This window comes from Hipposideros armiger, unplaced genomic scaffold, assembly GCF_001890085.2.
Source record: "Hipposideros armiger isolate ML-2016 unplaced genomic scaffold, ASM189008v1 scaffold_1053, whole genome shotgun sequence".
NCBI classification, from domain to species: domain Eukaryota; kingdom Metazoa; phylum Chordata; class Mammalia; order Chiroptera; family Hipposideridae; genus Hipposideros; species Hipposideros armiger.
This window is the reverse complement of record NW_017732403.1, coordinates 162017-186694: the sequence shown is the minus strand read 5'-3', so window position 1 is coordinate 186694 and position 24678 is coordinate 162017. Positions and strand designations below refer to the sequence as shown.

Here is a 24678-nt window from a genome sequence, read left to right as displayed (position 1 = left end):
CCCCTTCCCCCAACTCCCCAGCACTGTTCCCATCCCCCCAATTCCCCAATAAAAAAATCTTAAAAAAAAAAAAAAAGAAAAGAGGTATCCCATGGGTGGCAGCTACAAAAACCGGAGCATCAGACGTGTTTCTTCTGCAATTCTGAATTTTTATCATCCCAGGATTTTTTTTAACAGCTTAGATTAAGCAAAGAACTATTATTTTACTTAATCACACATCATTTTTAAAAAGGGAGGCCAGTTGTAGTGGGTGGTTTGAGAAAAGGAGTGAGGTCAGCAACTCAGAAAATGATGAGTATTGTGTTCCAGGTGATATTATCTGGACAACTTTACTATTATATTTCCTACTTCAGTAATCAGAGTGTTGCAGCTAGAAAGCAAAGTAACTAAATGTTCCAAAATGTCACATACAGTATCTGAGTTATGGAGGCCTTTGGTCTGTGCACATATTCAGAGGCTCCAAGGAAGCTTCTTAGGTGTTGCCCCAAGGGGGTGGAGGGTCAAATGGGAAACTTAATACTGAGGCAGAGTAGTCACGTTATTTTTTATTGCTAAAGAAACTCTGAAACTACTACTACACTGAGAAACTTCTTAGTAGAAACTAATTTCGGCGTTATTTTCTAAAGCCTAGGGATGCACTAGGTTTAGATGCCTTTGAGAAGGCCTGAGGAGAGGCGAGGAGGTTGCAGGGAGCCTAGAGGGGCCAAACCTGGTTTAGCGGTAAATGGAGAGCAGCCATTTTTTTCCAGGAATTAGACCAATGAAACAAAGCTGTTATAGTCAGGAATGTTGTGCTCCAACTGTGGTAGATGGCAAGATTTTTTGCCTACTGATCTCAGTCAGGAGCAGTGGGATCTGTATCTTATTATTGATTACTCAGCTGAAGGGAAGGCCTAGAAACAATAGTGTAGTTGATACAATAATAGTTTTGATAAGAGTTTTAAGTGAGAGTAAAATGAGAATTCTTACACTGACCTAATAGAATTATTTTCAGAGTCCCCATAAATCTCATTTTGCCATTTTGGAATTCCAGCCATAATTGAAAAGAGTTTTCAAGAAAGGATTTTGTTGTTCTTCAAAAGGGCTAAGTATTTATTTTTAAAAATAATTGGTTTTTTTTAAGATTTTTTATTGGGGTATTGGGGGAAGGGGAACAGACAAGTTGCTGTCCTTTTGTTCTTCAGTCTAGTTGTGGAGGACGTTGCTTCACTGTCCCGTGTTGGTATCATCATTGTGCTCTTCCCGGGTGAGGCAGATTGGTCACCTGCCTCTGGATGGCCGCTCACGGCGGCGCTTGGCAGCTCACACTTGCTGCCGGCCGCTCACACTGGCTGCTGGCCACACACGGTAGCTTATGGCAGTCCACTGCAGCTTCACTGTAGCCTACGCCATCACTGGGGACTCACGCAGCCCAGCTCCAGGTGGAGCTGCTGTTCACCATCTTAGCTGTAGAGGGCAGTGTCACTGGCCCATGTGGGATCTGAACCAGGGCCTTGCTGCTCAGAGCTGGAGTCCCAAGCCAACTCTTAACCAACGTGCCCTGTTTGCTATTATTTTGATAACATTGGTTAAAATATCTAATAAACATTTGATTCCTTCAAGGATAAGGCATCATGGTAAATTAAATGTGGACCTGGACCTTAGGTAACAGGAGATAAGCATAAACTGGCTAATGTAAAGTAGAGTGAAACTGCCAAATTGAAAAAACAAATAACATCAGACTGAGGTCACCAAGTGGCTCTTGACTAGGATTTTGATACAGAAATCCTGGAAGGACATAGTCTAGAAAGAGGAAGCAGTTTTTGTAAAGATACGGAGGCACAGAAGCCCTTGACCTGGGTGGGAAAGAACAAAAAGTTTGTGGCTAGGACACTGTAATGCTCGGAAAGAAATTGGATGAAATAAAGCTAAGAAAATAATTTGAGGTAAAATCATTTGAGTTCTTTATATTTTAGAGGAATGGTGAAAGTTAATTAAGGTCAACTTACTACTTAGAGCAAACTTGAAATTAAATTTTTAAGAAAGTATAAGTTGGGGTGATACTTGTTATTTAAAAATCTGAAAAACCCATTTCTCTTATAGGCTTGAGCATGTGGGTATGTAAGTGACCTCAGAGTTGTTCAGACAACTTCAGTTAATATTTGTTTGAAGAAAAGCTTCTATGGAGGAAAAAAATTAGGTAACTACTCTGAGTTTTGAAATGAGCCACTCATCTAGTTCATTTTTCATGAGAAAAATGGGATCTTGTAGGTAGCTAGTGGCAGAACTAAAAATAGAAATAGTGCTAGATTGCCAGTCAACATTTGTTCCAGTGAATTTAAAATGATCTTGTCTATTATGTTGATATAATGGTTGAACATTTATAAAATGTATCTAAAGGAAAAACTGCTAGGGAACCAATCCATTAAGAGACAGAAAAGGTACTCCATTTTGTTTTCCTGGATTAATAGAATTAAGCCATATTTGATTGTGCTTTCTCAAGAATTTTCATTTCATTTACTAACTTAGGCCCCATTTTCCCCTTAAAAACTGTAATAGCTCACCCTATGTTCATTTTATTGGAGGTTCTAGCCCAGGGCAATTAGGCAAGAAAAAGAAATAAAATGGGCAAAGGATTTGAAAAGACGTTTTTCCAGAGAATATATACAAATGGCCAATAAACATATGAAAAGTTGCTCAGTATTATCAGTCATTAGGAAAACACAAATTAGAAATAGAGTGTGATGCCAGTTTACATCTACTAGGGTGGCTGTAAAAAAAAAGATAATAGCAAAGTACTGGTGAAGATATGGAGAAATTGGAACCCTTCCTCATATGTTGCTGGCGGGAATGTAAAATGTAAAAATGTAAAGAACCTTGGAAGTCAGTTTGGTAGTTCCTCAAAAAGTTAAACATACAATTACTATGTAACCCAGCAGATATTCTCTTAGCTGAATACCAAGAGAATTAAACATATGTGTTTACACAAAACTTGGATGTAAATGTTTCTTTTCATTATTAGCATTATTCATAATAGTCAAAAAGTGAAAACCAACTCAAAATGTCATTGATGGATGAATGGATACCCAAAATGAGGCATGTTTGTACAAAGGAATGTTACTCAGCTATAAAAAGGAATAGAGCACTGGTACGTGTTACAACATGGATGAGCCTGAAAGTGTTAGAGTAAGTGAAAGGAACCACACAAAAGACCACATACATGGTGTGATCAAATAATAAGGTGACTATATAAAAAAAGTTACAGTAAAAGACACATTGCCATTAATCCTCCTCAAAATACTCCCCATTACTTTGAACACACTTAATCTCATCGTTCTTGCCACTTTCTGAAGCAGTTCTGGAAATCCTTTTATGAGTGTCTTTAGTTTTGCTGTTGTGGCTGCCTCAGTGTCCTGCATGGTCATTACCTTTCATGGTCATTTTGATTTTGAGGAAAAGCCAGAAGTCACATGGTGGCAGATCCGGTGAAGAAGGTGGATGAGGATACACTGTAATGTTTTTGACAAAATTTGCCATACCAGAAGCAATGTGTGACATGAAGCCTTTTCATTGTGATCACAAAATACAGTGAATGCTGCTGCCGGGTGCCATCCAACAAAAAGGCAGGGATCTTCAATACGGGAAGCAGCGCGTTGAACCTTAGTAACAGTGTGTGACAAGTTTCAGCTTGTTTGGTGCAGTCAGTTGGGTGTGAGCTACGGTTGAGAGAAGGTGTGTTTTAAAGTGTGCTGTAAACCATGCTCCATCATGACAACGCTCTGTGTCCCACATCGCTTCTGGTACAGCAATTTCTGTCAAATAAAAACATTACAGTGTGTCCTCATCCACCTTATTCACTGGATCTGGTACTGTGCGACTTCTGGCTCTTCCCCAAAGTCAAAATGACCATGAAAGGAAAACATTTTGAATCAATTCATGACATCAAGGCAGCCATGTCAGCTCAGCTAAAGACACTCATGAAAGAGGACTTCCAGAACTGCTTCGGAAAGTGGCAAGAAGGATGGGATGTGTATTCGAAGTGAGGGGGAGTATCTTGAGGGAGATTAATGGCAATGCATCTTTTACTGTAATAATTTTTTTAATTTAAACATTCATCGTATTGTTTGATCATACCTCGTACTGTGTGATTCTAAATTAAATGTCCACAATAGACAAATCAAAAGGCAGAAAGTAGATTCGTAGCTGCCTTGAGCTGGAGGAAGGGGAGAATGGGTAGGCATGGGGGTTTTCTTTTGGGGGTGATGACATGGTCTAATATTAGATGGTAGGGATCGTTGCACAACTCTGAATATATGAAGAACTATTCAGTCGTATACTAGTGGATTTTATGATATGTGAAGTGTATCAATTAAAAGAACTTACTGTTCAGCATTCAGCCAAGAGACAGAAACCATGTGGTAATTTGAACAGTGAAAGTTGAATGTGCAGAATTACTAACTATACCATGATTGAAGAAAAAGGGATTGGCTACTAAGAAATAAGAGGACTTTAATGAATACAGGAAGAACAGGTTTAATAAGGATCTACTAACCCCAGGGCTGTGATAAGTGCCGCAGAAAGATCCAGGCCTTGTTGGAGAGAGTGCAGCCATCACTCATTGGATGGTCAAGTTTCTGAGATAACAGACTCGAGGAAAATCCTCTCTTTGTGGTGTCGGAGAGGCCATTCACAGGGAATGCACCTTGGAACTGGCTGCAAGCCCCATGAGAGTCGCTTGCTACTCAAGGGGAGATGAGATGCCTTGCTGGTGGCAGCATAGGAAGCTGCTCCGCAGAGTGCTGGGGTCAGCTTGGGCTGCTGTGCACTGCGGGGCGCTGGTCCTTAGGAAGCTGTTCCCTGCAGGAGCCAGACGCTAATGCTAGAAGCAGGTACTGCGGGAGCCTGTCTGGAGAAAAAACTCCTACAGGGTACCTCTAGCTCCCTTTACTGACAACGCTTAACATCATGCCCTCTGGCAAAAGAGCAATATTTGAAGGGCTCTTCGTTTTTACAGAGAAGTCACTAATGGCAGATTTGGAGATGGGAGGTAATAAATTGATAACCTGCTCAAGAATGTATGTCAATCCCTCTCCCAATTTAGGATATATTCTTTTATGTTGGGTTTAAAGAAAGTACCAGGTATTCATCTCAAAATATCTAGACAAAATTTCGAAGTACTTTTGGAATGCTTTTAGAAACTTTTGTTTTAAATCACTACAAAAAATAATCATGGTCACTAAATAACATTGAACGATATTGAAATATTTTAAATGTAAAAATTTCCCTCTTATCCCTCAGCCCCATTCATGTCTCCTGAAGATAAAACTATTAACAGTTGCTGTACAGTATGTTGTTTTTTTCTGTATACAGTTGACCCTTGAACAACGAGGGGGTTAGAGGACCAGCCCACCTTCCGAGTGTGACTTAACTCAGCCCTCTGCGTATGTGTATTCCCAACTGCAGACGGAAATACAAGCGACAAGGGTCAACTGCACATATATATGTATATATGTGTGTACATGTATATATATATTTTTCCTAGTGATAGAGGTTTTATAGATATAGATATCGCATATGAGCTGTTTTTAGTTTTTTAATAGAAGGATGTAATCCTCACTCATGTCATCCTCTACCTTGTGTACACTAGGTGGATCATATAATCTCTGCTTTTCTAAACTTTTGAAATGAAGGGAAGTTTAAAATCTGTAATGGATAAAGTTTGATAGTAGTCGTAAGGGTGGTAACCATTAATCAGTTAACAGTTTTTAGTACAACCTAAATGTTCATATTTTTCCATGTGATTTGCAATTTAAATGTTTCTTACGGTGTTAAACATTTACACATTTATGTCTATGTTACTATTTAAATTTCAATGAAATTTGAATCAGAAATGTTTTTGGTTTTTTTTTTTAGAAAAATCCTGCAAAAATGTCTCTGTACCCATCTCTTGAAGACCTGAAGGTAGACAAAGTAATTCAGGTATGTTTTGTTTAAGTACTTCTTTCTCCACAGGTATTATAGCATACATTTTAGTGTCAGAAGTACGAAACTTAAATAGATGTATTTGTGCACTTTTACACTTCATAAATTTTTTTTTTTTAAGATTTTCTTTTTTAAATTGGGGAATTGGAGGAGGGGAACAGACAAGTTGCTGTCTTTTTGTTCTTCAGTCTAGTTGTGGAGGACGTTGCTTCACTGGCCCAAGTTGGCACCATCATTGTACTCTTCCCAGGTGAGGCAGATCTGTTGCCGGCTTCTGGACGGCCGCTCACGGGTGCTGCTGGCTACACATGGTAGCCCATGGCAACCCACTGCAGCAGGGGCTGCAGCCTACGCCAGCTGCGACTCACAGCAGCCCAGCCCCAGGTTGAGCAGCTGTTGTTCAGCATCTTAGCTGTAGAGGGCAGTGTCATTGGCCCTTATATGTGGGATCTGAACCGGGGCCCTCTGGCGTCCAAAGCCAGCTCTTAACCAACGCGCCACTCGGCCAGCCTCATACACTTTTTTTTCCAATTTATTAATTGCAGACTAAAAAGTTACAGAAAAGCTAGCAGTTCTTTTTCATTTCACTGTGAATTAATGGGCATGGGATAGTATTTCTTTAAAACCGGACTTAAACTATTCAAAGACAGCGTGATTTTATGACTAAAATTTAAATACAGCTTATGAGTTGGTGAAATAGACTCCAACTTTTTACATGTTCTAGGTTTGTTTAAAATTAGTACATTATTCTTTTGGTTCTTTAGGTATAACCAATCTTTAAAATAATTCTTTGCCTTGTCTTTGAAGTTAAAAATTATAGAAATAGTGAAGTGTACATGTTGCTTATAGAGAATAGTAGGGGGAAAGCCCACTGAAAGCATAGTGATTTGTTTCCTTTTAGATATAAGCAGCACACATTTCACATGTCCATGCTTTAAATAACTGTTAGAGATTACAGTATTTCTAATTTCATTAAGTCAGAACTGTTTGTAGTTCTTTCATTGAAGTATTAGCTTTGGAGACATGCTTCTGCTTAAGAAGTTTTGAGATTGGGATCAATTCTTGCTATTTTGTAAATTTTTTATTATTTTTAAGTGGAGATAATTTGTAGTGTTTAATGAACGCATCTTGTTTCCAGTTTACTTTCACCTTGATCTCTTATAAACTCAGAATTTTTTCAGCTGTTGTTTATTCTTTTAATTTGACAAAAATCAAACTTCTTGCACTTTTTTGTTCTTAAAATCTTTTAAATAAGTGTGATGAAATTTTTTTTAATTTGTTTTTTACTTCAAAGCTTCTTACCCTAAAGATCATTTTACTTGAGACCTTGACCTCAGTTTACTCTTAAGTGTGATGTACTTCTTAATTATTAAATGAGCATAAAATGTTTATTTCAAACTTGTGAGAAGTCTTAAGCAACCTCAAGAATGTTGTGTTTTTTAAGCAAACTGTTGACCTTTTTAAGGTGAAAAAAACTCCAGTAATAGTAACAGATCTGTGGCTGGAATGATTAACTTTGTAGCAAAATAGTAACAGCTATGTGGTTGGAATGATTAACTTTGTAGCAGTGATTGGGTGAATATGGGGGTGGACCAATAAACACATATTTTCCATCATAGATCCACTATGGATATTAAAATGTGCTTTGTAAAGTCTCTGAAATTTCCTGTTTAGCTGCCAAGGCTTTGATGCCTCACAATTGTAAGTGGCTTGTTCAGTCATCTTAAATGCTCTATCACTTCCTTCTTTAGTATTTTGTAAGTATTTTTCTCATGTTTTTATTTCCACAAAGTTCATCTAAACAAGTACTTTATTTTTTTTTAAGATTTTATTGGGGAATTGGGGGAGGGGAAACAGCGTTGGGGAATCGGGGAAGGGGAACAGACAAGTTGCTGTCCTTTTGTTCTTCAGTCTAGTTGTGGAGGACGTCGCTTCACTGGCCCACGTTGGTATTGTGATCATTGTGCTCTTCCTGGGTGAGGCAGTCACTCGCTGGCCATTGGATGGCCACTCACGGCGGCTCACAAAAGCACAGGCCAGCTGCCAGCCAGCCCCACTGCAGCCTACGCCATTGTCAGTGACTCATGGCAGCCCAGCTCCAGGTCGAACTGTTGTTCACCATCTTAGCTGTAGAGGGCGCAGCATCACTGGCCCTCATGTGGGATCTGAACTTAGATCTGCTTAGAGCTGGTGTCCCAAGCCAACTCCTAACCAATGCACTCGACTGGCCCACGTTTTTTTTTTAAAAAGCCTTTATCTGAAATATTTAGCCTTCATGAATAACAACCATTACTACGACATCAGAACACTAACTGATAAGGGTTTGCAGATGAATGGAAGGAATCACTAATCCCTTTCATCTTTTTTGTTCATTTTTATGGAATCGAACTCTAAATTAACCACAGATCACTTCAAGCAGAGGTTTTTGATTTTTAAAACAGAAAAAGAAGTAAAGAGTTGATATTGACAAATAGTGCATTGGAAAATAAAGAGGACTACAGTCTGCATCAGGCTGACCTCTTTAAGTAGAAGCAAATTCAATGGATGTTTCCGTTGGAAGACCTTTTATGTTCTGAGAAGAAGTCTAGTGGCTTGGAGATATAACAATGAGTATGGAGGGGTAAACATTTTGTTTTTGTTTTGTTTCCTTTTATTCTCACTGGATTAAAAATATTCCTAACCTAGCTACTGAAGTCTTGGACTTTTTTTTTTTTTTTTTTTAGATTTTATTGGAGAATTGGGGAAGGGAACACTGTGTTTTTCCAGGACCCATTAGCGCCAAGTCAAGTTATTTGTCCTTTAATCTTAGTTGTGGAGGGTGCAGCTGAGCTCCAAGTTCAGTTGCCGCTTTTAATTTCCCCATGTATAAGACACACCTTTTTTTCAAAAAATTTGGGGTCTAAAAACTGGGTGCGTCTTATATAGTGGTTGTATTAGCGCCCCCCCCCCCGAAAAAAGCGCGAAACGCAAGTAAAAAAAAACCCTACAACCACTGTATAAGATGCACCCAGTTTTTAGACCCCAAATTTTTCGCAAAACGCTGTCTTATATATGGTAGTTGTGGGGGTGAGTAGCCCTCTATCACATGCGGGAGTCGAGCTGGCAACCTTGTTGTTAGGAGCCATGTGCTCTCACCAGCTGAGCCATCCTGCCACCTTTTGGCAGCTCAGTGGCAGCTCAGCTCGGGCGCAGCTCACTGGCACATGTGGGAATTGAACCAGTGAACTGGTTGCTTAGAGCTTGCGTTCTTAACCAGCTGAGCCACTCAGCCAGCCGTGAAATATATTTTTGATTTGCAGATTTTCTTTGAAAAAATACTGAGGGTGCCAAAAAAATGTATACACGTTTTAAGAAAGAAAAAAAACTATTAATTTACATTGATGGTAACTACTTTGAGCACCTCTGTAACTGCAGAAGTCAAACGTGACTTGTGTTCATCTTTTGTTACCAGTATATATTATTATAATTTTAATATAGTTTTTTCCTTTCTTAAAATGTATATACATTTTTTTGGCACCCTCTGTATATTGCGGAAGCATTTGAAATTAAACTTTCTTGAATATAACTTCAGTGTTTTTCTTTTTTGAAGCACTGAATTTAGCTCATAAATTATATAAGAATTTTAAATATGTATATATAATAATGTTGTTAGAATTTTCATCTTTTCTTTTTCAGGCTCAAAGTGCCTTTTCTGCAAACCCTGCCAACCCAGCAATTTTGTCTGAAGCTTCTGCTCCCATCGCTCAAGATGGAAGTAGGTTTATACTTTGTGTTCATTCTCCTTGATCAGAAATGTCTTTCTTTTGCAGAAATAGGGAATCCAAGATTAAAAAAGAAAAAATATGCAGCATAAAATTGGTGGTTAAAGCTCTAGTAGTAAGAGGAAAAAATGTTCATTTCAAAAAATAAACCTTTAATCAAGAAAGTGAACTATGAAGATGTGTTTTATGGCTTAATGAAAATTAAGTTAATTAAATGAAATTTTAGTCCTAAGTTCCTAACTTAACGACTGATTAACTTATGTGAATTGTGCCCATAATACTGTTCTTCAGCTTCCTGAACTGTCTTCTGTTTTGGGGTGGGGGGAATTTCCAACCACCTCCTTTTGGGGGAACCTTCCCAAATCCTGGGATCTCTGCCCAGTCTCCATGCCCTTCTCTTCAGTCTCTTTTCCTTCTAAGTTCGTCAGGATTCAGGAGAGCCCATAAATCATATGACTTAAGATACAAAAAGAGTGTTAAGTAGGTTTTTGTGGTCTCCCATTTTATAACTATTTATAACATTGTTTCTTTTAGAAAGTCCACTTTAAGTCTTTTTTTTTTTTTTAAATAAAAATCATGTAAAAAAGAGCTTTTGGAAATAATACCTGACTCTACTAGTGAGTTAAATACTGTTAATATTTAAATATACTGTTTACAAGATTTCTTTGGAATGTGTTTAACATTCTTAAAATGATATCACACTAAATAAATTTACAAGCTTTGACTTTTTAAAAAATTGTAGTTAACGCAGAAGAATCATTTCATAACCGTGTTTACTGAATGAATTATAAAGTAGCTGCCTTGACAGATATTTTTGTCAGTTTTTCTATGTTGGAGAATCAGTGGTATGTTTACAGAATTGCTAATCAAATTGGTTTATTTTAAGAAAAAGGAAAGACAAGATCATTTACTTGGAAAAGTTATTTCTACTCTCCTGAGTATTTATAAGTCTGAGGTTATTTCAGTTCAAATGTCTTTATATTTTATGACTTTCACATTAAACTTTTTCTTTATTTTCCATTTCTGATTGTCATTACAGGGAGGTGCTTTTCCAATTTGCTAATTTAAACTCATCTTAGAATTGTAAATTAATGTAACTTTTTAAACAAAAGTAGAAACCCATTGTAAAGTTTTCATTTTTAATATTCTATTAAAGATATTTCATTTGAATGTTTTTTTCTTTATTTATTGACTTATTTATATTAGGTCTCTATCCTAAATTGTATCCGGAGCTCTCTCAGTACATGGGCTTGAGTTTAAATGAAGAGGAGATACAGGCAAATATGGCCATGGTCCCTGGAGTATCAACTCAGGGGGTATGTATAGTGTAATTAATTTTGAATTACATAAAATCATACTTTATACATAGACAAACTCTCCTTTTTGTGGTTAACTCACAGATGTATAACTTTAGCCACAGATTTGTCAGAAATTTTAGACTGCCTTCTGAATATTACTTTTAAGTTGCCTACTTCCTTTTGTGCTGTTACCACTTTTCTAATTTATTAGGAGTTAAAAATTCTTATTACACCTTTGACTAGTCCATTATCCTTTATCTTCTGCATATAGTCAGTTACTAAGACCTAGTGATTCTGTCTCCACCGTGTTTCTTGTATTCACTTTATCCGTTCGTCTTAACTGTGACCCTCCTCAGGGTTTCTATACTTCTAACCTAGATTGTTACAGTAGTCTCTTACACCTCCTCTTTTCACTTCTTACAACAAACAGCTCTTAGCTGCTGCTAGATTAATCATTCTGAAGTACTGGCCTATCACATCTTTATTTTGCTCATAATGTTTTAACATTTCAAGGTCTAACGTTCCTTATAATTAGACCCTAAGTTCTAGGTTTAAATATACTGTATCTTGTAGCCTTTTATTAAGGTTATTGCTATAAGACTATAGTACTTTATAGCACTTAAAATCACAATTAAACACTTAATTCTCTTCATGTTGTGTTGCTGTAACCCCAGTGCTTAATACAGTATATGATGTTTATTTATTTACCAAATATTTTTGAAAACTTGCATCAGTAATGGGTCAATCTAGCTGACATTTTACACTATTATTCCTGTATAACTGGGAAAAGGCTATTAATAAATTTTGTCTACAAATGTGTAATTAGCAACATACTTCTAGCTACCACTTATCAAACAAATGGTCAGTTGGGAAAACAGAAATCACAGTAGGTATTTCAACAGAGATAATTTAAGAAATTAGAGGTTTAAGAATTGAAAAAAGCAATAATGGAGTACATCTGTAATTGCAGAAAGTAGCTGCCCCTCTTAGGACTGGAGTAACATGGGAGAGACTGGAGGTATCAGAACCTAGAAGCGTGGGGGACTAGCTCCATGGAGCTGGCCTCAGACGTTGGAGGAGGGCACACTGTTGGCAGTGCTGGTACCTCAGAAGGGTTGCAGTGAGGCTGGTTCTGGGAATGTCAGTAAGAGCTGGTGAATGGAGTTAACTGCTGCCACCAGGGTTAAGGGCTAGGCCCAGGCAGTGCTGACAGGAACAGGAAGGAACAAGACACTTGTCCCTCTTCCAGCCTCTGGTCTTCTAGTGCCTCATGTGGTGGATGCTAACCAGAAACCCGCTGACAACGGAAAGTGTATTTTGCATATTTTAACCCCCAGAAACACTAAGTAGAAGGGTGGGTTTGGGGCTGACGGACAGTAGCTTTTTACCTAACACTGCCTACTCCTCTGACTGCTCAGTATGTCCACACACTTCTGCAAATACTCTCACTTCACGTGACAGCAATAACAACTTTATACTTTCCCCTTGAAAGATGCAATTCTTCATAAAATTGAAGTTGAGCAAACATTTTCTATTAAGGGGCCCATAGTATTTTAGGTTTTGCTGGCCACACACGGTCTCTGTCTCATACTCTTCTTGTTTTCTGTTTATTTCTTTACAAATTTTCAGAAATACAACAATCATTCTTTTTTGTTTTTCTTTTTAAGATTTTTATTGGGGAATTGGGGGAAGGGGAACAGACAAGTTGCTGTCATTTTGTTCTTCAGTCTAGTTGTGGAGGACGTTGCTTCACTGGCCCAAGTTGGCACCATCATTGCGCTCTTCCTGGGCGAGGCAGATCAGTCGCCGGCTTCTGGACGGCCGCTCACTGCGGCTGCTGGCCGCTCACGCTGGCTGCTGGCTACACACGGTAGCCCATGGCAACCCACTGCCACAGAGGCTGCAGCCTACGCCGTCGCCAGCGACTCACAGCAGCCCAACTCCAGGTTGAGCTGTTGTTCAGCATCTTAGCTGTGGAGGGCAGTGTCACTGGCCCTCATGTGTGGGATCCGAACCGGGGCAAGCCAGTTCTTAACCATCTTGCCACTCGGCTGGCCCCCAAAAATCACTCTTAACTCAGGGTGTATAAAATAAAGGCAGTTACCTCTGAGATATCGAAGTTACTCTTCCCCTTTTCCCCAAATAGGACATTACCAGTTATTGTGGCCATTTCTGGCCAGTGGTCCATGGTATTGATTACTTACTGTGTGATATTCATTACCCCTATAAGTATTCATATTCCCAGATGAATATTTTTAACCTAGAGATAAAAATATAAACTTAACCACTACCAACAATTCGAGTATTAAAGTAGAAGGAAGTAGGGAAAAACAAAAAATTAATTGATAACGTGTACCAAATTGATAGATGGAGCAGAGAAGAAGAAGGTCCCAGCCGCTGTGACTCTCATTGTGGTAACTGGTTAGGAGGCCGAGTCAGTCTGGGGACGCCCTTTGCCTACTGCACATTCTTCTGGGCTTTTGTTTTTTAATACTTAGTGGGGTGACCTAAACCTTCATCTTTGAAGTGTCTGAATCACCAGGGCTCTGTAGTGCCCTACCTTTTTTTTCTTTTTTCTTTTAATTTATTGCTGGAGATTTCTATTAACTCTTCCCATCTAGAGAATTTTTCATTTCACATATTGTGTTTTTCTTCTCTAGATGTTCCAGCTGATTTTTATGCCTTTTTATTTCTCTCCGTATTGTTTCCTTTAAATCGTTGAGCATATTGAGCATATTTTTATAGTAGCTGTTTTAAAAATTTGCATGCTAATTTCATGAGCTGTAATTTCTAGATCTTTCTGTTGACGTTTCTCCTGATTATGGGTTACATTTTCCTGCTTGTTCACACGCCACCTATTTTTTTTAATTGGATTTGGACATTGTGAAGTTTTTGTTGTTAGGGGCTTGGTTATGTTGTATTTTTTTGAAGTGTGTCAGCACTTTGTCAGCGGGTTTCTGGCAGGCAATTAAGTTACATGTGCATCAGCTTGATCCTTCTAGGGCTTGTTTGTACACTTTCCTGGGGTACACCAGACCTGGGGTAGGTCTGAAGCAGCCTTTAATGCAGGGCTAGTGGATCCCCTACTAAAGTGTGTCCCCTCTAGGTTCTCCACTGAATGCTCTGGGGGTTCAGCGAACACACTCCACTCTGGCTCCCCCCTGGTGTGAGCCCTGGGAAACGCTAAGCTGCAGCTCCCTGCATGTTCGTTGCCTGGCTGTGGAGCTTCACCTCACACGTACTTGGACTTGGGGTGTCTGGAGCTCAGCCCTGAAAACTGTAGCTGTCTTACGAGCTGCTTCAGCCTCCTGACCTCTGATCTTTGTCTCAACTCAAGAGCATGGTGTGCTGCTTAGGGTTCGTACCTCTGTGCTTCTCTCAGGGATCACTGTCCTGTGCTGCCTAACGTCCACTGTCCAAAAATTGTTGCCTCCTATGTTGCCAATTTTCTAGTTGTTTATGGCAGAGGTAAGTCTGGCCCCATCATGACTGTAAACAGAAGTCTGTTTTTCTATTAATTGTACTGTTGGACATGGAAGACCTTAAGGCATCTCAAAGAATCCCCTGGGTTCCAAATATAGTCTGGAACTCATTACCTAGCAGCAACCCAGTTTCCTCGTGGTAACCAGAATCAATCGCCCTAGTCTGGTCAGTAACCTTCTCTTGCCTTTGTTTCAGTGGCATGTGAAGTTGAAAGCAGTTAGGTGGCCATCGTCTTCTACAGGGGAAACTCTGTTGGGTCCCCTCCTGGAGGCATTCCTTCCTTGTAAATCAGACCTCCAAACTGCAGAGCTCAAAGCTGTGGGGCTGGGTTGCAAAGGGTTTGTGCATGGGTGTTTAGATGTAACGGTGAGAGGAAATATTCCCACAGCCACACCTGGGTTTCCAGACCTTATATTTGGGCCTTGGAAGAAAGTACATCATGTATTTGGTTGCTCATTCAAAGTTTATATTGTATCCTGTAAGGTAGAAAGAAGCCCAGCTTCTCAACATGTTGTGCTTCCCCAGGCATCTTAACTGAGTGGAGATGAGAGCCAATAGCTTAAGAACCTGCCCACTCCAGGCTCTGTGCTCGGTGTGGCAGAATAGTTAGAATAGCGAGCCACAGCGTCCTGCCCGTCCCCACGCCAGTGAAACTCAATATTCTAAACAAATAAACCATACTTAGGACGTGTGGAAGAAGAGGAAGTGAATAGTCTGCCACGGCTGTATTTCATTGTGGCAAGCGTGTGCATGCTGTCTGAAAGGTTGACATTTGAGCAGAGAGCTGAACGAAATGAGGGCGTGAGGCCCGTGAATATCTGGTGGGAGAACATTCTGTACAGTATAGACACAACTCAAAGGCCTTCAGGCAGAGATGAACTTGGTAGAGCTGAGAGACAAGGCCTGTGTGATGGGCAGGTGGTGGGCAAAGGAAACAAGGCAGAACGTGAGAGCAGGTGGCATTGGAGGGGGGTGGTCAGGGTCAGGTGGTCTGTAGCCTCGTAGACTACGGTAAGGGATTAGGATCTGAGTTGTGGGAGTGGCATAATGATATTTTTTAAAAAAGATTTCTATGCTTGGTGTGTGGAGATTGGATAGTAGAAGGGCAAGCGGCTAAGCAGAGAGCCTGTCTAGAAGGTCATCGTGTGGCCCTTCCAGAGATGGTTGCTTGCTTAGGCAGGGGGCGGGGGTAATGTGGTGTTGAGAATGGTCGTAGTAAGAACTCATATAGGTACTTAAAAATACTTGCTGGAAAAAACGATTTCTTTTACAAAAATTAAACCTACTGTAAAGGCCCCCCTTTTGTCCTGTACTCCAGCTAAACTAAATAATTCATTTGCATCTGAAGTTTTTCTTTTTCTATGCTATTACCTGATTTTTCTTTGTCTCATAGTATTTATTTTGAATCTTTGTAATCCTTCATAAGTAATACTTTTTGGCATTGTGTTCTGATTTCAAGTATAGCTGTGTGTGGTATGTGTATTACTCCTGGTAGATTGTCAGCTTTAGAATATGATGTTATAATTACCATGAGTTCTGAACAAAATACCCTGCAATCCGTAGTGTATATGTAGTTAAGGTTCCTCTTCCCCTGCCTTTGCCACTGTGAGGAATGGAGGTCGACCTGAGCTCTTTATGACAGATTCCAATTAAGAGGTCTTGGTGAGCTCTTCCATCATTGTCTTTTTGGTTTGGAAAATAAGAAACCAGTTTTAGTGAAGAAGACTTGAAAAATATGAGAAACTTTAAATATATACGGTAGCTGACATGAGTCCCTAAAATATTGGGTTGTCAGAAAAGTCATGACGCATTTTTACAACAAAAAACAGAGAAAAAATATATCATGACTTTTCCGACAACCCAATAGCTATTCTGGTTTGTGCCTACAATTGGGTAATTCACAGGTATTTATTAAATGGGACAAGAAATAATATTTGATTATCTTGTGTGCCAGCACTCACATAATATGCACGTTTAATCCTCACAGTGGCACTGGGAGGTGAGAAGTTTGCTCTTTTATAAAAACTCTGAAAAGGTAACTAGATTGCTAAAAACCAGACCATATAAAAGAGCCCTCTGCAAAATGTTGTGTGAGTTTCAAAAATATGATATGGCCTTTAAGTTCAAGGATAATACGTTTGAGTTGAAGACAAACCAAAGTGCACATGAAATAAATAGCAGCGAATTCAGAAGGCAGCAGACAGAGTAAGTAACTGAGTGAATCTACTGGAGATGATAAATGTGGGAATATGTACCTGGGGAATTCGTAAATAAAAACCAGCGTCACATTTTTACATAAATCAAACCTTATTTGATAGAAATAATTTCCAGATTACTTTTTGGAAACCACAACTGAGTATATTCAAGTAATTTAACATTTTAGATTTTTTTCACAGTGAATGTTTGTAAATGTTGACACAGTGTATGTTTTTGTCAGCAGTTGGTAGCAAGACCTTCCAGTATGAACTATATGGTGGCTCCTGTAAGTGGTAATGATGTTGGAATTCGTAGAGCAGAAATTAAGCAAGGGATTCGTGAAGTCATTTTGTGTAAGGATCAAGATGGAAAAATTGGGCTCAGGCTGAAAGCTGTAGATAATGTAAGTATTTTTAATGTCTTTTGAATTTGTCTAGCTTATAGAATATTAAGTGATCAGTGTTAGAATACTTTAAAATGAAATGCTTTAATTAGCTATAATGGTCTGTCTGTAATTGAGAATATTTTAAATCTGTTAACTTAAGTTTTTCCACTTGGAGATGCCCTGTTGTGAAGAGGCAGAGCTGGGACTTCCAGCATTACTTTGTACACATATATTTTTCTCTTTTTTGAGTCTTCTTCCTGGAATAAAGTTCACTGGTGTGCATATATGACAACATAGTTTATATGAATAGAATTCTGGCATTAAAATAGGGCAATATATGTGGAAGTTTAGGAAAGACTGACGGGTGAGAATCAGTGGTCTTATGATGAGTATTTTTATACCAAATGGTGATCATTTAACTTGGGAAGAGGTTTTACAGTTTTGTTATTTCCATCCTTCAATTTGAATTTAATAGGTCATTTCTGTGCAAAGTTGGCTTTCTAATTAGGGTAGGCATTACTTTATAATGACACTACCTCTCCCCTTACCATACTGGAGAAATCAAACAGGGTTACTCTGAGGAAGCTTTCAGGATTAAGGACGTGCCCAGTCTTGACCCCAGTATGGCTGGAGGCGTTGCCTTTTTCGATTCCTTTTTAGTCTTGAAGTCTCAGCTCATTGTGTCCAATCTTTTCACACACAAAATGAGCGTGGCACATTGTGGTAAATGGCGGAGGCTGATCTTGGCAGGAAGCCCCAACCTTGCCTGCCTACCCAGAGGGCTGAGGGCATCGGTGTCTTCGCACATGCGTAGTTTACTCAGGACATATCAGCGTGCATGTTTGAGCAGCTCTGACTTTGCTGCTCTCCCTTCCTCTTCAGTGAAGAGAGTATTTGCTGTCCCTTCCGCCAGGGTTTTTCCTCCACTCCTTCCTCTGTCCGTCCTAAGGAAATGAGATACTCTTCGTAGGCCCTTGCCCCCCGTTGCAGTTATCCTTGCAGTGGATTGTCCACTTGGCCGAAGCTTATTGGTCAGACCACTTTACAGGATGCTGCCCAGTTTCCATGCACCACCCTAAACTGAAGTAGAGTACACAGACAACAGTCATGTCTGACCCAGCTAACGATGGTCGATAGGGTCTAGCCTTGTAGATGCTTTCACGTTTTACCAGTTTTGCTCTTCTTTTATACTTGTTTATATTTTGTTCAACATCTGAGATTGAGAGTTTATGTAAGTAAAAATATCCATGTGGGTTTAGTTTTTAGTTAAACATGCTTGAGTTACCTCATAGTGGATTCTTTATAAGAACTGGAGTGGTATTGAATGTGCCCACCTTTTTAGGCTGTTTAATCATAAAATCTTATTTGATTATGCATAATTTAGCAAATGGGTAAAGGAATCCTTCAGCTTGAAAGGTAGTTATGAACTTAAACTTATCATTTTTTAAACTGTGAAAGAAATCTCAAAACTTCTAACACTTGACTCGCCTTCCCCTAAGTCGTCATGATCATGTGGCTAACACCTACTTGGTGTTGTCAGACTCACAGAAGCTCACATTTATGACAGTAATCCTGCTTTGTTTTCCTTAGTCTTTTTATTCCAAGTTGAGGTGAGCCAGATGGGTCATGATTTGAGGGGGAAATCACCACTTGAAATCTCTTTTTTGCTTTATTTCTTGGGGTTATTCCCTTGATAAAATTTTCGGTTTCTTTTTTGGGGGTAATGATGCATACTTTGTTTGTTTGTTATTTTAATTACTAGGGTAGATTCCTAAGCTAAACAGTTGGTTCCTAATTTTCCAGCATTTTAAAACTATACCATAACAGTGGTAAATGACCAAAGTTATTGTCTTCTTCTGTAGGGTATATTTGTTCAGCTAGTCCAGGCAAATTCTCCAGCCTCGTTGGTTGGTCTGAGATTCGGGGACCAAGTACTCCAGATCAATGGGGAGAACTGTGCAGGCTGGAGCTCTGATAAAGCACACAAGGTGCTCAAACAGGCTTTTGGAGAGAAGATTACTATGACTATTCGTGACAGGTAAGCTGACTAAACAGTTCAAATAGAAATTCAAGACTAGTTTTCTGTTTTCTTACGCTTTATTCTGTGAATTCAGTATTTCGTTGCAGAAAATAATCAAATGTTTTTGATGAGCCTTAGAGTCTTAAAATTGTGATGCAGATTTTTCTCACATCGTTTGATTTTTTTAAAAAGAGCATTCTGGTTTTGTATACACCTAATTGCAGGGCTTAGAGAAATTTGTCCTCTAAGAAGTTACTTCTCTTAATCTGTTTCTCTAAAACATATAGAAAATGTCTATTGGAAAAGTAACTAAGCAGCATGGCGTCTGGCCTCACTTTGCAATTCACTGCGTAGACATCCAGCCTGGGGTGTAAGTGCCAAGATCCCTGCAGAACTCGCAAGTGGTCTATGAGTTCTGAAAACCACAGCTGGCCTGTTGGGTGGTTATGAAGCTCTCGATGTCCAGGTGGGGGATGGAGCGTTTTCTGTAGCAGTTAGTTCATTTATAACATTTAGTACATGAAGCACAGGGCCTCCATGTATTTCTTGCCCCAGCCCTCACAAATGTTAAAGGTGGACCGATATATATCCTGTTTTTGCAGTTAGCTTTTGGGTTTTTATTCTTCTCATTTAAACTTGTTTATTTGCTTTTGTGTTTCCAGTTTCTCACACATGGTAGGTATTTAGTTGTAGATGAATGCCATTTTTGCTTTCTATCTAAGGAAAAGAATAACTAGGACTAACAGGAAGATATAACTGTTCTGAGTTTTATGAAAGCACAGGTTTATCATAAAACCCATATAACATCATGGCAGTTTGTAGAGAGGCGAGCAATCATAACCGGCATGATAGCTTGTGAGAATAGACAGCCCAGCTGCACGCCTGCCTTTCTCTAAGGAAGTTTCTAAAATCCAGTTGTCTTTGACACGTAAAAAAAAGGACATCTTGATTAGTACGTTAGGCAAACCATCATGGAGAAACTTGTTTTAAATTACAGTTGACCCTTGAACAACACGGGTTTTGAACTGCGCAGGTCTGCTTATACACGGATTTAATTAATAAGTGGACCTGCGCAGTTCAAACCCATGCTGTTTAAGGGTCAAATTCTTTGATCTGCTGTTGGGAATCTGCCAGTGTGGTGGGCCGACTATAGTTTAGTTTCTGGAGTCAGAAGTTATTTGTGAATTTTCAACTGCACAGGGGTCAGCGCTCCTAATCCTACCCCCCCTCCACGCCACCCCGCATTGTTGAAGCGTCAACAACTGTAATCTTTGGCGCTGAGGTGTTCTGTGAATGTGCAATATCAGAGCTATACTTAGTTGCTTTTATTAGAAACACTGAGTTTATTATAACAAAGCATCCAGTTTGGCACAATAGAAGAAATCCATTAAAATGTTTACCATGGAATTGTATTTTTAATTGAACCCATTATGTTTACAGGCCCTTTGAACGTACAATTACTATGCATAAGGATAGTACTGGACATGTTGGTTTTATCTTTAAAAATGGAAAAATAACATCCATAGTGAAAGATAGTTCTGCAGCCAGGAATGGTCTTCTCACAGAACATAACATCTGTGAAATTAACGGACAGAATGTCATTGGGTTGAAGGTAAGGAACAGAACTTGTGTCTTGTTCTGCTGGCTTTATTTTAGCAAATGTCTTTTTCATTTGTCTGTCTAGTTGGTGCTGTTTTCATTTTGACCTCCAAAATGTAGAAACTCAGTGGGGAGACAGGCGACCTGGGGCCTGGGGCTCTGTCTAGGCTGTGTGCTACTCTCAGGCCAGTCTAAGGAATTACCTGAGCTACTATCTGGAATTGTTCCTGTGTAACAAGGGGGCTGGACTAGATGATCTCCAAAGCCCCTTGAACTAGAATTCTGTGGAGATGTGGGCATTGAAGGTTAGATGGCATTTTGAGTGAATGATTGCCCAACTTTTTTTTTTTTCTTTTTTTTTTTTTAATTGGGGAATCGGGGAAGGGGAACAGATAAGTCCCTTTGTTCTTCAGTCTAGTTGTGGAGGACATTGCTTCACTGGCCCAAGTTGGTACCATCATTGCGCTCTTCCCGGGCAAGGCAGATCAGTCGCCGGCTTCTGGATGGCCGCTCACGCTGGCTGCTGGCCGCTCACGCTGGCTGCTGGCTACACACGGTAGCCCATGGCAACCCACTGCCACAGGGGCTGCAGCCTACACCGTCACCGGCGATTCATGGCAGCCCAGCTCCAGGTTGAGCTGTTGTTCAGCATCTTAGCTGCAGAGGGCAGTGTCACTGGCCCTCATGTGGGATCCGAACCGGGGCCCTCTGGTGTCCCAAGCCAGCTCTTAACCATCGCGCCACTTGGCCGGCCCTGCCCAGCTTTTTTCCATCTAGATGGTAGGAAATGAGTAGTTGTTTTTATGAGTACTTGTTTTTATAGCTTTTTTCTTTCCACAAATTCCTGAACAGGGCTATTTTGACGTCTGAAAGTTTTCATTAACACCTGGTTATTTCATAAACAGTGGCTAGGAATACACAGTTAACTGAGGGGATGTGGTAATATTGTACATGGGGAAATTATTTAATCTTAATAAAAAGATTTTTTTGGCTAATATATGCAACTCAGTTTAGTTAGCAATTTTGCTACTACCTATAACATTGTGATTCTATAGAATTAAACTTGATAAGGAAAATAAGAAAAAATTGTAAATATCAAGGGTTAGGATTTTAGAGAGATTAGCAAAACATAAGAGGACATACATGTTTATCAAGAATAACAGTTACAATAAGGAAAAAAAGGATAACAGTTTTATATTAAAGAAAGCATCTGGAATTTTCATTATGTTTTCAACAGGACTCTCAAATTGCAGACATATTGTCAACATCTGGGACTGTAGTTACTATTACAATCATGCCTGCTTTTATCTTTGAACATGTCATTAAGCGGTAAGTAAACAGTTCTTTAACTTGTTGATTATGGTCATGTGACTTAGTATAAGCACTGTGCTTTCTTTTAATTCCCAAACCTTTGGTTCGTTACCTAAAAGGCACTGGTATTTATCTAAAAGTTTGAAGTAAATTGTTTAAATCACAGGAATTGGTTGGTAAGTATGACTCCTCACAACTTCCGAAGTGTGGAATAAAATTCGCCATCCTCTTCCCTAAATGTTGACATTTCCTAATAGGAAAAGGGTACACAAGCAGACGCGGGCAGGCTTTCATTTCCGCTCCCGATTTTCAGTAAAACGGGCTGTGGTTGCAGTCTGCCTAGAAATCCACTCATGGTGGTTCATGATGGTGAATTCTTGCCTGTCGGGTGTGAAAAGTCCCAGTTTTCCTTCTGTTGAGCATCTCAGGAGGTTCATAGTCGCGTGTGGGGTGTGGTGTGTGGAGGGTGAGGGCTGGAAAGCTCAGAAGAGAGACTGCAAAAGAAGCCAGGATTATCGTCTCTAGAGCTTTAAAAATCCTATTTTTGCTAAGCCAACTTAGAATCGTTCTTTCAGAATCTATCTTGTATGTAGAAATAAGGTTTAAAAATTCAAAAATATAACACCTGTAATGAAAGTTTTGTTTGATTCAACTTCTGGGTAGAAGGTAGCTAGCTACTTTTAGGGTAAAAACAAAAAAAGTTATTGTCATCACTGATCATTCTAGAGTGGTGGCCTCTTCTTAAACCAGTGATAGTTGCCCCCACACCCCCGTTTCCCTCCCAATTCATAACAGCATTGTCATTTTCTTTCTTTTTTAAATCATCAGCCTGAATACACAAGGACTTCCTTGTACAAGTATCTAACTTTTCTAGCCAAGGTCCAGACAGCCTTTCACACAGGATATTTGCAAACAACTAGATTACACGAGACCCTTAGATCAGAACTCATTAGAAAGACCTGCCCCCTCCCCAGCATCCCACTTGATGCTATCTGGTGCTAAGTTTGAATTGGGTTGTTCTTGGCTCAGCATAGCATTTTTGAAAACAAGAAACCCAAGCTTCAGTATTTAATAAAAGTGTGATTCTCTTGTAGGATGGCACCAAGCATTATGAAGAGCCTGATGGACCACACCATTCCTGAGGTTTAAAAGTCATGGCACAATGGGAACTTGGCTGAACTCCAGTTTACTTCTTTGGCATCTTAACTTTATATTATGCACATGGAGCTTTCTAGGAGCCAGAGAGCATACGCTGCATGAGGACCTAGTTCTAGCTCACATCATGGCTGGGAATCTTTCTGTTTGATCTGATATCTTGTTCAGACTTCAAGATAGTTGTAGCCTTATCCTGATTTTACAGATGTGAAACTTTGAAAAGATTTACTGACTTTCATAGAATAGTTTCTCTACTGGAAACCTGATGCTTTTATAAGCCATTATCATTAGAGTGACTGATGCAGGCTTAGCTTTGTGTTAGCCTAGGTATCAAGTAGTGCTGTTCATATTACTTTACTTCTATGGTACATTTGCATTTTTACTGTTACCATAGTTTATTTAGAATGATTGCTTTTGATAGTTTGTGTGTGTGTGTGTGTGTGTGTGTGTGTGTGTGTGTGTGTGTGTAGTGCATGTCTGTAAAACAATTAAAAAACACTGGTTTCATTCCATGTAAGCATTACAGTGTGTGTAGGTTGCAAGACATTGTGTTATTAAAATTTAACTACCTTTAATTAATATGCTTGAACTGTCGCCTTAACTATGTTAAGCATCTAGAATAAAAGCCAAAATATAACTATTGCTGCCTTCTGAAACCCAAAATGCAGTTCTATAGTAAACTGAAATGTACACTAGCCCAGAATAATTTAATGGTACATACTGAGCTATAGCATCGCTGCTTAGTTGCATTTGAGATTTTCTAGTCATTGTGTAATGGAAACTTCTTTCTTCTAAAAGTTACTGGTATCATTTCTGAAAAATGAACTACTATATTTAATGTAAAAATTCTTATACTAAGGATCAACTTTTGACTCCCTTTTTTCATTTGTAGATTAAGTGGAAAAAGACCTGATTTTGACATGTTACTCTTATCCTTACCATTATGTAACCTAGCTACTCTGGGATGGTCTTAGACGGTTGTCCTGGTAATCTGTTCCACTTCCTGACTCCTCCCTGCAAACAAAACGGCATTGACACTTCATCCTGATTATTTTTCTTTGTGGTTTATGCCTATTCTAATTAAATATGTATAAATAAAGTTAAATTTTAGTCTGTCTGTCATTGCATCATGTGGAAACTATCCATGGATTTCACCAAACATGTGCATGACCTAGAAAACAAGCATGGGAAATTCACCTTGGGCAGCTGACATCCAGGGGCCCTGAGAAAAGCCCTCTGTGCTAAGAGAGGAGGAATGTCAGGAAAAGTGCTTCCAGCTGTGAACCCCATATTGACAGCTCTGCACCCCTCAGGTCCAAGCAGCAGGACCTCATGCTGTAGACTCAATACCAGAGACCAAGTGATGTTTAAAGACATTTAAAACTGACTGAAAATTCTATCACCCTGATCTGATTCGAGTTTTTCCCCCATGTCATATACTGTCTATAAGATATAACAATATTTTTAAAGAGTAGAAAATTTTTAAATCATATAATTACTGTGATTCAA

General features: G+C 39.3%; 1 protein-coding gene across 2 annotated transcripts in view; it reads left to right on the top strand.

Annotated features, from left to right (window-relative positions):
* Positions 1–23748, top strand: part of SDCBP (syndecan binding protein) — a 37862-nt gene extending 14114 nt beyond the window's left edge. Inside the window, exons 2-9 of one of the 2 annotated variants that reach the window (XM_019631905.1) lie at positions 5893–5958; positions 9637–9715; positions 10929–11038; positions 16941–17102; positions 18947–19122; positions 20545–20716; positions 21941–22032; positions 23109–23748. In XM_019631905.1, the coding sequence (XP_019487450.1) occupies positions 5908–5958; positions 9637–9715; positions 10929–11038; positions 16941–17102; positions 18947–19122; positions 20545–20716; positions 21941–22032; positions 23109–23163 (897 nt within the window). In that variant the 5' untranslated portion in view covers positions 5893–5907 and the 3' untranslated portion in view covers positions 23164–23748. The remainder of the gene's footprint in view (positions 1–5892; positions 5959–9636; positions 9716–10928; positions 11039–16940; positions 17103–18946; positions 19123–20544; positions 20717–21940; positions 22033–23108) is intronic. The other variant, XM_019631906.1, reaches the window with a different exon arrangement.
* Positions 23749–24678: the final 930 nt, after the last annotated feature.